This window comes from Camelina sativa, chromosome 8, assembly GCF_000633955.1.
Source record: "Camelina sativa cultivar DH55 chromosome 8, Cs, whole genome shotgun sequence".
Taxonomy (NCBI): Eukaryota; Viridiplantae; Streptophyta; class Magnoliopsida; order Brassicales; family Brassicaceae; genus Camelina; species Camelina sativa.
Genome location: NC_025692.1, coordinates 15,979,067 through 15,995,757, shown reverse-complemented (window position 1 = coordinate 15,995,757; position 16,691 = coordinate 15,979,067). Strand labels below are relative to the sequence as shown.

General features: G+C 37.5%; 2 protein-coding genes across 2 annotated transcripts in view; one reads left to right on the top strand and one right to left on the bottom strand.

Annotated features, from left to right (window-relative positions):
* LOC104707264 (type I inositol polyphosphate 5-phosphatase 1-like) overlaps positions 1-923 on the top strand; it is a 3,715-nt gene extending 2,792 nt beyond the window's left edge. Inside the window, exons 8-10 of the mRNA XM_019228497.1 lie at positions 141-249; positions 324-466; positions 560-923. Of these exons, the coding sequence (XP_019084042.1) occupies positions 141-249; positions 324-466; positions 560-758 (451 nt within the window). The 3' untranslated portion in view covers positions 759-923. The remainder of the gene's footprint in view (positions 1-140; positions 250-323; positions 467-559) is intronic.
* Positions 4,741-5,741, bottom strand: LOC104709580. The gene is made up of 3 exons (XM_010426167.1): positions 5,354-5,741; positions 5,123-5,283; positions 4,741-4,992 (listed from the first exon to the last, which is right to left on the bottom strand). The coding sequence occupies exons 1-3, from the start codon at positions 5,739-5,741 to the stop codon at positions 4,741-4,743; spliced, it is 801 nt and encodes a 266-aa protein (XP_010424469.1).

Here is a 16,691-nt window from a genome sequence, read left to right as displayed (position 1 = left end):
AGAACGCAGTTTCATCCTCATTCTCTTAGCGCGACGAGACTTCCAAGAAGCATCCGTGATCACGAGTATGCTTTTATTCCTCATAGTTGCACTATCTTCTTGATATAAACTCTTAAACAAGATGAATGTTTGTTCTACAGAAGAATAATATGGCTGGGAGATCTGAACTATCGGATAAATTTATCGTATGAGAAGACACATGAACTTATTGCAAGAAAGGACTGGAAGAAGTTAACTGAGAAGGACCAGGTACGTACGGTTTCTAGTTCCATATTAATAAACATGACTTTATTTCAACTCATATCTTATTAATCTTTGGTTAGCTTACAAGAGAAATGAGACAAGGTCGTGTATTCGAGGGATGGTCAGAAGGGACACTAGATTTTCCACCAACTTACAAATACGAATTTGATTCAGAAAACTACGGAGGAAACGATCCCAAGTCAGGGAAACGGACACCAGCCTGGTATGTACCGCTCTCACACACTCACTACAAATAATTTGTGATAATGCATTATTATAAAATATCATATGTACTTAAAACTGAATTTTTATTCAGGTGTGACCGCATTATATGGTATGGGAAAGGAATGAAGCTTATGAGTTACAGAAGAAGTGAAATTAAACTCTCTGATCACCGGCCGGTCACAGCTACATTTGTGGTAGAGGTTGAAGTTTTCTCTCCTCGGAAGCTTCAGCGTACGCTCACGCTCACCAATGCAGAAATTGATAGCCATGAAGCTTTTGTACATGATTAGCTCTATGCTAGAGTCTGATCCATTTTTCTTTGCAAATGACTTGCTGTTCATATATTCTATTTTTAAAATGTGGCTTCAAAGAAACGTCTATGTTTAAAGTTGGAAGTTGGAACGGTGTATAAAAGTGTTAGCGTGAAATACACAAAGTTGGAACGGTGTGTAAAAGTGTTAGCGTGAAAGAGAAGACTAATACTACATCTCAATATGAGTGACTAGTGGTAACATGCGATCCAAGTAACATTAACGGACGACTATGGAAATCGAAGCTCTTCTCCAGAAGTGAATGTGAGATCCAGTTATAAGGTTAGAACCCAAATTATAGTATACCTACACTGTTATTCTTCATGAACAAACAATGCTACATAGAGTAGAAGGGAGAGAAAATTTTTAACTGTTAGGAGTGTTAGGATGCGCCAAAAGCCTTCGCAGTGGTGCAACGCATAGGCGACGCTCAAGAACCCGGACATAGGCGACGCTCAAGAACCCGGACAGTGAACTGCCACATTGGGCTCTCCCCTTAAAAAATAGAGTCAAAATATCAAGGGGGACAGTGTCCTTACATGTGAGATACTAAACTGATAAAGAACAGATACTATACTTGATGGAAAAATGACCAAAATCAAACTCAACCATTTGTCAAACGCTTTTTCATACCTAAATTTTAATACTATGCAAATAACAATCTGAACAGTGTTAAAATTCAAATTTGCTACCTAAACTACATGAAATGTTATCAATTTCAACATCTGTTTGAACTGTATTAAGTCGGAGTGTAACGGTGATGAGTTAGATGACCTTAGGTGTCCACATGGCACACCGACTAATTAAAACGACGTCGTTTTAGACATTTCTTCTTAGTAATCACAACACACCAAAAAATAACTAAAACGACGTCGTTTTAGTCAATCGCAGTGTTATGTGGATGCCACGAGTCGTCTGACTCAACACGGTTAAACTTCATCTCAATACAGTTCGAAATTAACAACATTTCATATAGTTTCCGTAGGAAAATTAAAATTTAACACAGTTCAGGTTGCTATTTGCAGGATATTGATCGTCTAGATATAAAAAGTGTTTGACAAATACTTGAGATTGATTTTGGCCGCTTTCCCAAACTTAGTCTAAAGGCCGAGAAAGGTATGACTTTTATTGTCCTACTCAGCTTCATTTTTATAGCTCCAACATTAGTCTTCTCTTTCTATTCCTCGTCGAAGTGGGATAATTCTCCTTTTTAAGATGAAACATAAATTCCACCTTCCCGTACTCAATTTCTTGTCATAATTAATAATTAACATAATTTTTTTATAGAAACATACACTATGGATTGCTGGGTTTTGAACTCAAATTCAATTCTTGAAGAAAAAAAAAAGAACTCACGAATTGATTGGGGGGAGGGGGGGAGGTTGGGGTAAAAAAAGGGTCGTTGAGAGGCAAACGCTCCGACCTCTTTCTCTCTTAAAAATAGAAACCCTAACCATCATAGTAGATCTGAGGGGTTGAACTCTTCGTGTGTCATTCCGACGATGAGGCTTCTTCTCCCTCCCCCTAATATATTAGTTCTTTTGGTCCTCATGTTCAGCGGTCAAGATTAATTCAAGAGAGATCCAGGAGTGAGCATGTTCTATTTTGTTGTCAGCGATGGCAGGGTTCTCCTTCTGTCGATGTAGTTGTGGTTCCGATCTGACGAAAGAGGAGCTTCGTAGTCGAGATCTGGTTTGAAGACACCGGAGAGGAGCCTCATGGCTCGCTCGTCAATCTGGATTTTGTTGCTACGGCGGAAGTCGACAAAGGAGAGGTGGGAAAGCGCTGTTCGTCTTGGTGGTCAACAGTAGGTATTTTTAAATCTTAGATGACTGTTGCAGATTATTGTTGCAGAGGGTTGGAGTGAGCCATATACCGCTGTAACTGCCGTGGTTTTGTGTTCATCGGACCAGTTTTCTTAGTTCATGCTCAGGGGAGATCGGAGAAGCTAAGGTCTGGGAGAGAAGGTATAGATCTGAGGTTGTTAGATTGCTAGGTTAGGATCTAAATACGCAGAGCCGGCTGTCGGAGAGTTGAGCATATTAGGAGGTCTGTTGTGGGTTGGTGGCTCGTCGGAAAAGGACCATTGGCGGAAACTGGATTCTACCGTCTTTGGTTTTGGGTGATTGTGGACCTTAAATACGCCGGAATTAATGCTATGGACTCTCTGCTTCCGGTCAAATAAATTTTTAGATAAAGCAATTGAACTGTTTCAGCAGGATCTGAGATTTTCTCTTTTTTCTAGCGACTTTTAGAATTAACCTTTTTTGTAACTGGATCAAAATTGTATTTCTCAGCCCAACTCATTTTGGGAGATGAATGAAATTTTAAATTTAAAAAAGAATTGATGGGTTTTTTTTTAAATCCTTCCAAATATAGGTGTATGTCGTTTAGCACGGAGAGTAGACAGTATTCTTTAGTAAAATGCAAAAGAATAATTCGTTTTATGCTCACCACACGGCTCCACATGCTATTCTACGAAGTGTATCTGAATCTATGTTTTGCTGCTTGACGATGTAGGACAAAAACCAATGGCTACGAAACCCAAAAATAACTTTAAAAGGGGAACCTGTCAGACTGCCTCTGCGAACAGCCCGAAAAGGAAAAGAAGCAGCCGGCTCCAGAAGTGAAAGTCCAATAATGCAAACTATTTATACATAATTAACGTCGGTGAATAAAATATTTTCCTTTTTCTGAGGATAATATATGTGGTGGTCGAGGTCCACACTACCCGGTTAACCTGAGGACATTGTGTGGAGGTGCTATTCACGTGTTGATTTCCAAACTGAATATATTAGCTGAACAGAAAGTTTTTATTACAAGTTGCTCGTTTTCCCTATTTTCGTAAATCCCCTTTTACAATGTTTTTGCTACTTTATATTCGATTTCCAACATTAAGTGTAACGCTAATATTGCTCCGCCAACTCCGCAATTCTCATTAATTACTGATCGATCTGGATCATGTGCATCAAGCCCTTTGATTAGATTCCCTTGGCAAACTCTGAACTCCCCCACTTCACACGCTCAACTCGGCCATTTTCTTCTGGGCCGCCTCCCCTGAATGGGCCTTGGGCCTCACTAGGCCGAGCTGCCTTCTTGGGCTTAAATTCGGTTAGCCGATTTCAGTACCAACAATATCATTACAAAAAGCATTTTTCCATCATTATCGCCGCGATATATCTTTTTTTAATGTAATTTTAAATTATATTCAAAGAAAAAATATACTTTGTTACAACTCATGCTTTTGTGTTTAAGAGAGTTGTCTGATATTAATAGAAATGATCAAAACAAAATTTTAGGAAAAAGCCAAAGGTCTTGAATGCAGCCACATTTGATATGTGTCGTCATATCTCCGATCCCCCATTTATCTGATTGCTATAATCTGATTCTTAACTTGCTTGTCAAGCCAACCAATGATGTACAACGCAGTTTTAATTGCCTCTCCATCCCGTCGATAGTTTTGTTCCATCCAAATAGTGTGAATGACTGCTTGAAAGACATCAAATGAGAAAGCCTTCCACACGGCGATGATCGTGGTTCGAAATGTACTCAAGCAAAAAAGACCAGTCAGTGGTATACCTGGACCCGAGGAGACCCACGCAAGAGCAAACCATATCTCTGAAGCAAAACTATAGGAGAAAAACAGATGATCACGAGTTTCCAATGTCTGTTGGCAAAGAACAAGTCCCTATTGCTCCTACATTCCAAGAGACTATACAAGCACCCGTTGATAACCGATCATGGGCAGCAAGCCACACACAGAAGGAATACTTTGGTGATGCGTGAGCAAACCACACTCCCTTGTGCCAAGCCACTGTAGTCGACTTTGTTCGAACATGATTCCAAGTGTCCCTTGTCAAGAAAGCTAACCTAAAACAAATATTTCATCCTTTCCACAACACCTTATCGGGTGTGTCCTGTCTTTTTTGCCACTGAGCAAGCAAAGCATCCTCCATCTCATTCAGATGTCCCACTCTATTCTGCCGCCAACGACGTGCGGCCAAGCCTTTGCCACAATGCTATCTCTGCGAATTCCCATGTCTATGAACCCGCGCTCACCCCCAACATCAATAAGGCACTTCACAGAAGACCAATCGTCATACCAAAAAGAAGTGAGCTCCCCATTCTCCACCTCAACCTTGCACAACGATTTAGCTATGTCCCGATACTTTAGCAGTTTCGGCCAGACCCAAAACCCAAAGCTTGAGCTACTCTGGATCGACCAGAACGATTGTTGCTTAAGGAGATTCACACACACCCACCGAACCTAAAGGGAGCTGCAATGAGAAATAACTCGCCGCACTAGTTTTAGAAAACTAACTTTATTCACCTCTCGTAACAACCGTAATCCTAGTCCACCCTCTGCCTTTGGTTTGAAAACTGTTTCCCAAGAAACTTTTGCTATGTGAGTACTCATATCTATGCCAGACCAAAGGAAAGCTAACATCTCGAATTGAGTCTGTCAATGCAGTTGCTAGGGAGTCGAAACGCAACCAACCAGAAGCTACATATACTCCAAAGCACAAAAGAGATAAGATTTAAGCGACCTGCAAATGAGAGAGAGCGTGCAGTACATGATCCTATACGCTTCTGAATCTGTTCCGTTAATGGGAACGTGTTTGCAATGGAAAGCTGTTTGGTGACCAACGGGAGGCCTAAATAACGGACTGGGAGACGAACCACAAATAAAGGGAACCGAGCAGCACTACACTCAGCAGTCAACTGTGTAATGCCAGCCAAGTAGAGGGTAGACTTCTCCATGCTAATTTTTAACCCCGAGAGCCTTGCAAAATCGTCGAACACCGCTGTAATCCCTTCAATAGACCAAACCTTTCCATCCAAAAGAACCATGAGATCATCAGCAAAGCTCAAATGAGTGAGGCCTATGCTTTTGTAGCTAGGATGGTACCCAAACCGAGTTGCACGAGCTGCCTTGTCCAACTTATTTGTAAGAACCTCCATATAAATAACAAATAAATACGACGATAGAGCGCAAACCTGTCTTAAACCCCGCGAACTTCAGAAAAAAAACCCGCTAGCTCACCATTCACTTGAAAAGAGAAAGAGGCCGTGGTGACACATAACATGATCCAGTGAATGAACTTTGGTGGGAAATGCATGGCAGATAGCACTTTGGAAAGAAACGACCATTGAACATAATCGAAAGCCTTTGATATATCAATCTTTATTGCAAAGCGGCCTGATATAGAATATTTATGGTATTCCTTTACTAGTTCTATGGAAAGGAGAAGGTTCTCAATCAGTAGGCGATCATTTACAAACACCGATTGATTTCTTGAGAAGAACTTAGGGAGTATTTGTTTGAGGCGATTAGCCAAAATATTTGATATAACTTTATAGAGGAAACTGCAGGAAGAGATTAGATGGTAATCCTTCATTTCATTTGCTTATAATCTTTTGGGAATAAGCGCTAGTATAGTTGAGTTAATCCCCTAGGGGAGAAACCCCTTTGCAAAGAAAGACTGCACCACCATTACAAACTCAGTACTTATCAAGTCCTAGGCTGCTTTATAAAGTTTAGAGGTGAACCCATCAGGACCCAGAGATTTATCATTTGGCATAGAAAATAGTAACCGCTTAATTTTTTCCCGTGACCATACATGTAAGATGTTGGTGATCTTGTTCTGAACAGGGAAACAGAAGAAGCATCTATAACTCTGCAACTGTACTACCCTCAAAACTACTTGGAACAAACTGCAAAAATTCACGGAAATGCCTTTCAGACTTGGCTTTGATCTCTTCCCGTTTGTGACAACCTGTCTCGTGGGAGGGTTGTTAAAGGGTGGGAACCAGGGTTCGAGGAACGCCTGGCACACCAATAACCTACTGGTGGATTTAGATGTAGTTTCCTTTCCACGATGAGGGGTTAGGATCGATGCCCTACAGGACCAGCTTGGGGTCCATGGGGGCGGCTAGCGTGGGGCTAGTGGGGTCCACGGGATGGGTTGTCACACCGTTGCAACACCATTGTCCCATCAAGACATTTCTATCTCTTTGATACCATTTATAGCTGCCCGAGCCATTACCTCCCTATAAAAAACTTTATTGTTTTTATCCCCCACCTGCAACCAGTGGAGCTTTGAATTTTGTTTAAGATATCTCTCCTCCAAGCCTGCCAAGAACTCCCACCAATGATAAGCAACGTTCTCTGCTTCCATCGCCTCCACAGTAGGACTAGCTAAATTCTCCTGCTGCTTTTGACATAAAGTCTCATAGGCCTCCTTTGTACAATTGACAAGATGACCCATCTGCTCGTTAGCTAGCTTCCATAACAACGGTTTCAGCGCTTTCAAATTTTTAGAGAAGTAAAATAGAGTTGATAAGGGTAAAAACAAGGGTTGCGTCTAACGCTAGTAGCTGTCCACCAGAGGTATGAACTCCACCATGGTCGTTAGCACATTTAAAAACTTGAATGGCTTCCGACGAGTAGTCCCAACTGCTTCACCTCTCAACATGATTCAACAGTGAAAATGGTCATAGCCGGCCTTGAGGCCAAGCAAGCCAAGCATGTGCTTGCGGCCATTTATGGGATAAGTAATATTTCAGCCCCAAATTTTCTGAAATCTCCTTTAGTTCAATTGGTAGAAGGTGTAAATATTGATGCTTTGGTAATGGGTTTGACTCAGTATCACTTTTGCTTCTGTTTTATTTTTCGTTAATTTGTTAGCCTAAATTTTTTTGGGCTTGCGGCCCACTAATTGTTAGCGCCGGCTCTGCAAATGGTCTGAGCAGCCTCCAGCCCCGAACGCACTGTATGCATGCGGGTACGAACGTATCTAAACATCACTTGTCATCACTCTATCCAGCTTCTTTAATATCAAATCATTTTCCCACTTGTTACACCATGTGTATAGAGGACAATGATTCGCCATATCCGACAAAAGAGCAATAATTTACGATGTCCTGCAAATCCCTCATTCTAGAGGTTACCATTGGATTGTCATCCACATGCGAGTCTTTATCCATATCTAAAGTCTCATTAAAGTCACCAAACAAAATCCAAGGTTTACTCCTCAAGATTAGAGAGTCATACTGATCTTGTAACTCCTGCCATAACACTTTCCTCTCCTCCACCATGTTCATAGCATAAATAAAAGAGCAAAAAAAAATCATCCTCCTGATCCTTGAGCTTAATGGATCTAAACAGCACGACTCTTAACTAGAAACTAACTTATACAAATGTGACTTTATGTTATACAAAACTCAATTATGTCCGACACTCCTCCTTAATTGAGTTTCTCTTTGACTCCACACTTGTCTCGCAGTTCTAACTTTCCTCTTTGACTCCACGATTGTCTCGCTCCAAGCTTCTTCCTTGCCTTTGATCTCGAATTCTTCTTCATCCACCACGTTCAAACACCCTTCTTCTTCCCTCGCAAGTAAGGCACTTGCGTCTGAGTTATTCCATCTAAATGGAAAACTCTTATGCTTCATCTGAATGTTCAATCTCCTTCTCCCTTGAGGATTATTGATGACACACCTATCATCTTCAAATAGGACTCCATATCCATTTGATATCGTTTGAGACACAGTCAATAGATTTCTCGCTAAACCCGGCACTAGAAACACCTCTTTGATGATTTTCTCTCCTTGGCTTGTCATCACTTGGATTTTTCCTTTTCCTACCGTCATTACACATTGCCCATTCCCCACTTTGATTGGAACCTTTATCCTCTTATCAAGAGTGATGAAGTATTTCACTTCCTTGGTCATATGATTAGTGCATCCACTGTCAACTAACCATGTCTCATCTTTTACTTTTGATGATACTTCTTCTTCAACCATACTGAACAGCATGTGATCCTCATCATCTGTCTCTTCTAGACTTAGATCCCCTCCCTCGGTTCTTCTTAGTTTGCAATTTTTGGCTAAATGTCCTGGTTTGTTACACACAAAACATTTTCTCTCACTGTTAAAGACTTGTTGCGAAAGAACACCTTTCTTGTTCTTCTTCATCCAACAATCACTCTCATTGTGATTGTTACATTTGCAAACACCACACCACTTATCAGCCTTCTTTCGACGTTTGTCTTCTCCATAGAACACTCCTTCCGTTGATTGTTCTTCTCGAAGTGATACACACCGCTCATGTGCTTTCAACGTCCTATCAACTCCGTCACCGACAACGACGTTAGATCCTTCGTTTGCTCCATCATAGCGACAATACTGTCAAATCTTTGAGGGAGAGATATGAGAATTTTTCTGGACAATTTGATAGTCCGTCTTCTCTTCACCATGAACCCTTAATTGATTTCCCAAATCAATCAGCTTCTCTGTGAAAACTTTTATGTTGTCTCCTTCGTTCATCTTTAAGTTTTCATACTCCCTTCTCAACGATTGCAAATTGATCAACCGTACTTGCGGAGATCCTTCAAACTCTGTTTTCAATGCACTCCAAGCATCCTTCGACGTGACTGCTGGTGCTATACGAGGAAATATTTGATCTGTGACGACAGTTTGCAAGAGTTGCAGTGCCATTAGATCCTTCGATGATGAGTCCTCCCATTTATTTTTCAATTGCAGTGCTTCTGGAGAATGATCTCCTTCCATCGGTTTAGTTGAAACACCGGTCTCCACTACTTCCCATAATTTTCTCGTTCTTAAGATGGTCTTCATCTTTATTTGCCAGAAAGCATAATTATCCCCATCGAATATGGGAATCACTTGATGAGATGTCGTCTCCATCTTCTCTGTTTCGTTGCTTGAAATTTTTACTTGAATAGGCCCTGGAATCAGTAGGGCTCTGATACCATGTTAGAAGCAAAAAGCTTCTCTCTCACAAAGAACAAAACAAGTGTATTTATTCTCTGTTTTATAGAAGACAAAACAGAGGATTTGAGAAACTTGTGGTTTTATTAATAAACTGAAAAACTTGTTTTTTACATCATCGTTTCGATGCTTAAATAGATAAAACAACAGACGCAAATAAGAGTTCCATCTCTTCTACTTGTGACGTTTAGACAATACGACACAATCTAAACATCACGACTCTTAACTAGAAACTAACTTATACAAATGTGACTTTATGTTATACAAAACTCAATTATGTCCAACAGGACTGCTACGACGAGTTCTCAGAGTAATCCATCCCTCCTCCGCCTCCTTCTCTGATCCTGATCCCCTACAGCAACCATGCTAGATTCGTCCACCGTCGGGGGAATCTCTGTAACAATGGTCTTCTCAAGAGGAGAAACCGGATTACTCACTTTCTCTATGTGAACAGCCTCCAAATGAACAGGTAAATTATGCTTCACAACAACAAAAGACACACAAGAAACACTCAGATGTCCCTACTTTTTGCAACATTTACAGTGAGAAGGCAGCCAATTGGATAAGAGTACTTGATGATAAAGTCCAGCTCACCTTTGATTTGCGCTTTGTTAAGTCTGCTTCAACCAAGATTTGCGCTTTGTCAAAACTAACTCAAGCCTCTGTCTTCGGGTGCAACCTAATAGGTTTAACCACAACACTTGACAAAAATTCAAGGACCTTATCCGTGAAAATCGTAGGCGGAATGTTCTTTAACGTCACCCATAGAGGAACTGATTGTATCGCTGGTTGGGTCTCCGCAGCAAAAGGTGTCCATTTAGACACAATTATAGGGATATCCATGATGTTGCACATGCCTCTGTTTAGAACACGATGTCACATACCTTCATTATGAATTTGGAGTTTAACTGTGAACTCATTAACCGCAAAAAATTCAATCAGGGAAGTCCTATCCCCCAAGTGCCATATTTTATTCACAATCATATGAATCTTTCTAACATGAGGGGCTTTCAAATTAAGAAATTTGCCAATAAAAAATCCTCCTGTATGGGTTTTGCTCCTACAAAAAACCTTACGGGGAACAATAACCTTCTCCTAACCATCAACTTGCGAGATCACAAACTTTTGCTTTGTAAACACACGCTTCTGAGCTACTTGCAAAAACGAACGCTTAACTGTCAGACCCCCTGCTGCAGGCTGAAGCGACGATGAGATGTCCGTTGATGACACATCCCCCTTTGTAAATTTGTCTTTTAAACCATCCTCCACCGAACCAGTAACCTCAACCCCCACCCCTACCAAAACAGGCGAGTGTTCCTCATCCCTCGGAACCACCGTGGGATCACTTAGGGAAGCCGCCGACGGCATCATCCTTGGCTAGAAGGCAAGAAACACTAATCGCGTTATTAATCGCCCAGTCCATGTCAGTAGAGAGAAAAAAAATCGACCACCTCCTAGTCAAATATTATTACGATATATCCTTTACAGTGTAAATATCCATTTTGGTTAGCATCTATATATATACATTTTTGAATTACATTTTGGGTTCTATCCTTTTATTTGTACTTATTTAAAAACTTATTTACAAAGTTAATCCCTAAAAAATTTCTAAAAAGAACATTATTTCTGATTTTGTTTTCTAAATATTTTATATTCCATTCCAACTAAAAAAAAATTATAGCAAAATCAATATGAAAACAAAAACTATGATATATTTAACGACACATTTTATTGTGTTTTGAATATATTCTATCTCTGAATCATTTGCAAACAAAGAAAACAACAATTTGATTCCCATTTTGTTTTCCAATACCTATGAGCTTTGATTTTTAACGTAAGAAGAACTTTAATACACATTTATTTAAATATTATAATTTTTTTTTGGTGTGAATTTAAATATTATAATTGATATATAAAATTAATAAAATTTTAAAATATTACGAATATGTAAAATTAAAAAAGTTTAAAATACTATATAATATGATTATATAGCATATGAGTTATAAAGAGTACAAGTTATATTTAATAAAATATCATTAAATTTGTGCTAACACGGGTTAAATTCTCATTTTATTATTTTTCAACACTATTAATATTATAATATTTGACATATAAAATCAAGTTGATTTAACTAAGATTGTGTAAAATAATTAAATCATTAGGAACAATGTGACTTAATCATAGCATATACATGACTTATTAAGTATTTAGGTCCTTTATCTTTTCGTTATAATAATTAAAAATCAAAATAGAATCTCAAACACTAAACAAAACAACTAAATATAACAAATAAATGATTATGAAGTATATTATGGGTTAAAAAATTAATAGAAATATTTAGCTGTACAAACTGCCGTAAAATTTAGTTATTCTTCTATTTACAAAACATCCAATATTTAACAAACGAATATAACATAAAATATAAATAATAATAAAAATTATATATACACAATTTACTGCAGATTAAAATCTAGTTCATATTAAATAAATTATACAAAAAGGGAGTTTTCATTTTTTTACAAAGGCAGATAATTGGTATAACAAAATAGCACAATTTTAAGTTTTTCTTCCCCAACTAGAACACATTTTCTTATTTTCCAAATTTAGCACACAAACTCTAATACTAAAATTATTAATTAAAATATTTAATAAAATTGGGAAACGCATCGTTGTTATACCACGGCGAACACCTCATCTTTATCTCTCTCCCGTAATTACTCCTTCACACCCCCACATCCTCCTCCATCTTCAATCGGCCGATCGCTCTGGAACGTTGCCGCTCTATCTCCGCCGTAACCGCCAATTAGCTTAACCTCCCGTTGCCGCTCTATCTTCGCTGTCACCGCCGATTAGCTTAACCTACCGATTAGATCAGAATTCAAAGAAGAGGAGTGGTGTTGGAAACATCAGACAGAAGGCGGCAAAGGTTACATCTTCATCTTCTTCGTGTGTATGTATGTTTAGAAGGAATTGGGTGTCAGTTGTGCCGTTATTAGCGCTTCCTAAAGGCGAACGACGAGTGGTTATTCAAGACAATAAAACGATATTGTTGTCTATCTAAAAAATGTATTAAAATCTCTCTTTTTCCTTACTAGCTTTTCAATTAGTGGGATAATATGTCAAAGGATGGTGAGAAATATTTGCACCCGTCTTGTTTGATGCGTGTGTGAAGTTGGTTTCTTTTGTATTTCCAAGTCATGTGTTTTGATAGTGATTAATTATTGGAAATCTCCTTAGTGAACGCCATATGAAGTAAGGAAATATATTAGATGAGACAAAAATATGTTAGATGAGAAGGAGCACTTAGTATGGGAGAAGGAGCGCTTAGTACGAGAGAGGAATTGGGATCCCCTTGAAGTCGATCCAAACTATCAAAATTGTTGTTTGTGATGGTAAAGATGGATATATTTATCTTAAGGACTGTCTCGTATCCCAGTTAGCTTCATGTCTAAAATCACTGTTTTTTTTTGTTTTTTGTTAATGATTTTGCCTCAATGTATACTCGAGTTAATGGCTTAGATTATTGGCTAGACACAAAGTTATCAGGTTCAAATCCTTAAACCACAAATTTTAGGAAGACTTTCCTAAAAGTTTTAGGATGGTTTAGGAAGACCTTCCTAAAACCACATAGTTATTACGTCCATGGGATCTTTGATTCCATGAAAGTTTTCTTGAAATTTAGGATGGTCTTCATAAAAACATTTGGATTTGTTAAGATCAGGATATGTATAAAATAAAATCACTACCCTCTTTCTACTGGAGTAATCTACTAATATTTATCACAGTGAAACAAAAACTCAAAAAACAAAAGTGTTAAAATCATATTTATTTAAATTTAGGAATGATTCAATAATATTCTGGAAGATTTTTTTGCAATTCAGGATGACTTTCATAACAAAATTAGGAAGACACAAAATCAAATCATTACTCATATGTATATTATGATGTGCCACAAAATAAAATTAATATCTTTCACTAAATGGAGTAATTTGTGATATATTTATGAGTACATGCAAGGAAGAATTTCAAAACTCATTCAAAACTCATTTTTTAAAAAATTAGGAAGAATTTCATTATGTTTAGGAAAGTGTCTTTGAAATTTAGGATGATTTTCTTAATATTCAGAAATCTCCAAAATTATGATGACTATAACCAAAAGATCATCTACCATTGTACTCTGCCTCGTTGACACTAATAGCCCACTTTATAACTGATAAACGAGAAGCCAGAGAAGCTGACTATATCAAAACCGATGAAGTCACATATCCCATCACCGAAATTAACGACAAAACCACATCGTCCCCCAAAAGATTGGAAATTTTGAATAAAGTTTGCATCTTTTAATTACATGTGAAGTAAGAACTTGAAACCCATTAACATCAACGCTTACCTATTGAATCTTCCTTGTTTTCGCACAAGCCTTAAGCATAGACAAAAACGTGAACCGGTTCAACAAACTCATCACTCATTATCTCACATAAAAATGTGATCGCGATTACAACTTTGTCTTCATCACTCTCACTGAAACCTTTGATTATAGTATTCCAAGAGAAGCAATTTCGCTGTGGCATCTGATTAAAGATGGGAGATACAAAAACACTTAAGACTGTTTTGTGGTCCGTACAATCTCACTGTAGCTGCGAATCTCACCATCGCTGAGTCCATTTTCGTGGTTGTGGAGATGGGGATTCGCGAGGGTGAAACGACGGTGGCATGGCGGTGGATTCGTCATCGGCAGAAATTAATCTGGAAAATCTGGTTAATATCAATTGTTGAAGAAGAAGAAGATTTGAGATTGAAATTGAATCTCAGATCAAAAGCTTCACCGAAATCAAAGTGGTAAGATTCCCGTGATTATAATTGTTTCATTTTTTTCATAATTTAATAATTAGTTTTAAAGAAATATTAATATAATAAAAATGCTACATTTGGAAAATTTAAGGGTGTGTGCTAGTTTTGGAAGAAAAACTTAGAATAATGCTAATTTAAAGTATTTCTCTTTATTCATTGCTATTAATATTAAATAAATATATATAAAGGGGCGATTTAAATTTATTAGAAAGGCAAATCATTTTTAATATCCGAATCATTATCATAAGAGCATAATTTCAAAAAAATACCATATAATCATGATTATCAATGTTAAGAAAGAAAAATACCTCTCAATAGCACTAATCTATGTTTTTCTTCTAAAGTTAGTTAGCACTTACTCTCAAATATTTCATATTTAGCACAAATTTAATATAATGAAATACTTTTAATTTTAAGAAAACTCTAAAATATTGATATTTTAGATCTCTCTCTTCTTCACTTTGTTCTCGTCGCCGAAGACCATCTCCGTCGTACGTTGTCACCGGAGTCTCCATTTCTTCCATCTCCATGGATCTAAGACACCAATGGCTGCTTCCGCCATTAACCTTCTGAATTTTTGTGGCGATCTATTCATTAATTGCACATACCGAGATATGATTCCTCCTTTCTATGGCTTGGATTCGACGGTACACATCGGAGCGACGCTCACCACAGCGGTTTCTTTATTCAATTGCCGATGCCGCCGTTGTTGGTGCTGATTCCGTCGTATCTCCTGATCCATCGTCGTGCAGAAGAGTGGTAGTTGGTTTGGTTTTATCTCCGATGGTATGGAATTGGTGCTTAAGGTGAGTTTTAAGCAGCTCAGTTCCGATCTGTATGTGTTTAGATTTAAGCAAAGGTTTCTGGAATTGTCTTTGTAGCTTTAAGTTTTTGTGTTTGGAAATTTTAGATTGTGAAAGATGGACTCAAATACAACAGTTCATTTGCCTTACACTTATGGATTTGCGCTTATCAGCAGAAACGTATTCTTCAAAAAAGCAATAGGTGAGTGAGTGAGTTAGAGTGAGAGTATAGCTTTGTAGCTCTTCTTGTCACTTTGATTCAGTTTTGACATATTGAATAAGAACTTGAGAGTATTGTTTATTGGATTATGTTTGGTTTTAAAATTTCTAACAATGTTTATTCTTTGACGAATCACATGTACAAAGTGGATGGGTGTTATGCGAAGTCAGCAGATATCAACACCACAATTGTTGTATACCAAGTGTTTGTTATAATGTCATTGAGATTTTCGTATATTTAGGAATAGCTTCCTAAAATTCAAGAACGCATTCCTAAACATTATGTAATGTTTCCTAAACATTATGAAATTCTTCCTAAATTTCAAAGAAATGAATTTTTGAATCTTCTATTCATATGATGCCTTAATGTATCACAAATTACTCCAATATGATGAATTTATGCACTTTTATGAGATTTATGCATCATCACTTTAAAATGTAATCTTCACATAATATTTCAACCATTATTTTTGTGAAGAACATCCTGAATTTCAAAGTGTCCTTCTTGAATACTATTGTAACTTTCCTAAATTTGAATAATCGTGTTTCTAAAATTATATGTTTGTGTGTTTTGCTTCAATGTGTCAAATATTATAGATTACTCCATTAGTGAGGGGTAATGATTTCATTTTTGTGCACATTCTTTCCAAATTTCATACAATCCTTCCTGAATTTCATAGAATTCTTCCCGAATTTCATACAATCCTTCCTGAATTTCATATAATCTTTCCTGAATTTCATATAATCCTTCCTAAAATTAAAGAACCGAGAGAAGAGAAATCAGAAAAAAAACCTAAGTGAGTTCAACGTGTTAATCAAGTAACACAGTCGGTGAATCAAGTAACGATGGTGAAGTAACGGACAAAAAGGAACCAGATTCAAAGGAGGAGGAGGAAATTCATGGGAACAAGAGAGAGAGAGAGAGAGAGAGAGAGAGAGAGAGAGAGAGAGAGAGAGAGAGATCTGGATACGGAATGAATCATGTTTGTGGAGGCTGAAAAAAAATGAAATAAACTTAATTTTATTAATAACTTAGGTTTTTTCCAAAATTGAGTATATATAAATTTGTGCTAGTTTTGGAACATTTGAAAACATGTGCTACTTGTAGAAGAAAAACTTAAAATAGTGCTATTTTTGTCAATTGCCCATAATTATTTATCTTCTCTTATAATTTCGTAACTAGATGGAAAGCATATATATTTGATATTATGTAATTAAATATATTAAGATATTACAAAACATTACCTTT

Excerpts from the sequence above, each read along its gene's own strand:
- LOC104709580 (XM_010426167.1), bottom strand. The coding sequence starts at position 5,741 with ATGGAGGTTCTTACAAATAAGTTGGACAAGGCAGCTCGTGCAACTCGG. Across the intron at positions 5,284-5,353 it reads TCAGAAGCGTATAGGATCAT|CTTCTGGTTGGTTGCGTTTC; the intron begins GTACTGCACGCT and ends GAGTATATGTAG. Across the intron at positions 4,993-5,122 it reads GAGGGTGGACTAGGATTACG|AGTAGCTCAAGCTTTGGGTT; the intron begins GTTGTTACGAGA and ends TGGTCGATCCAG.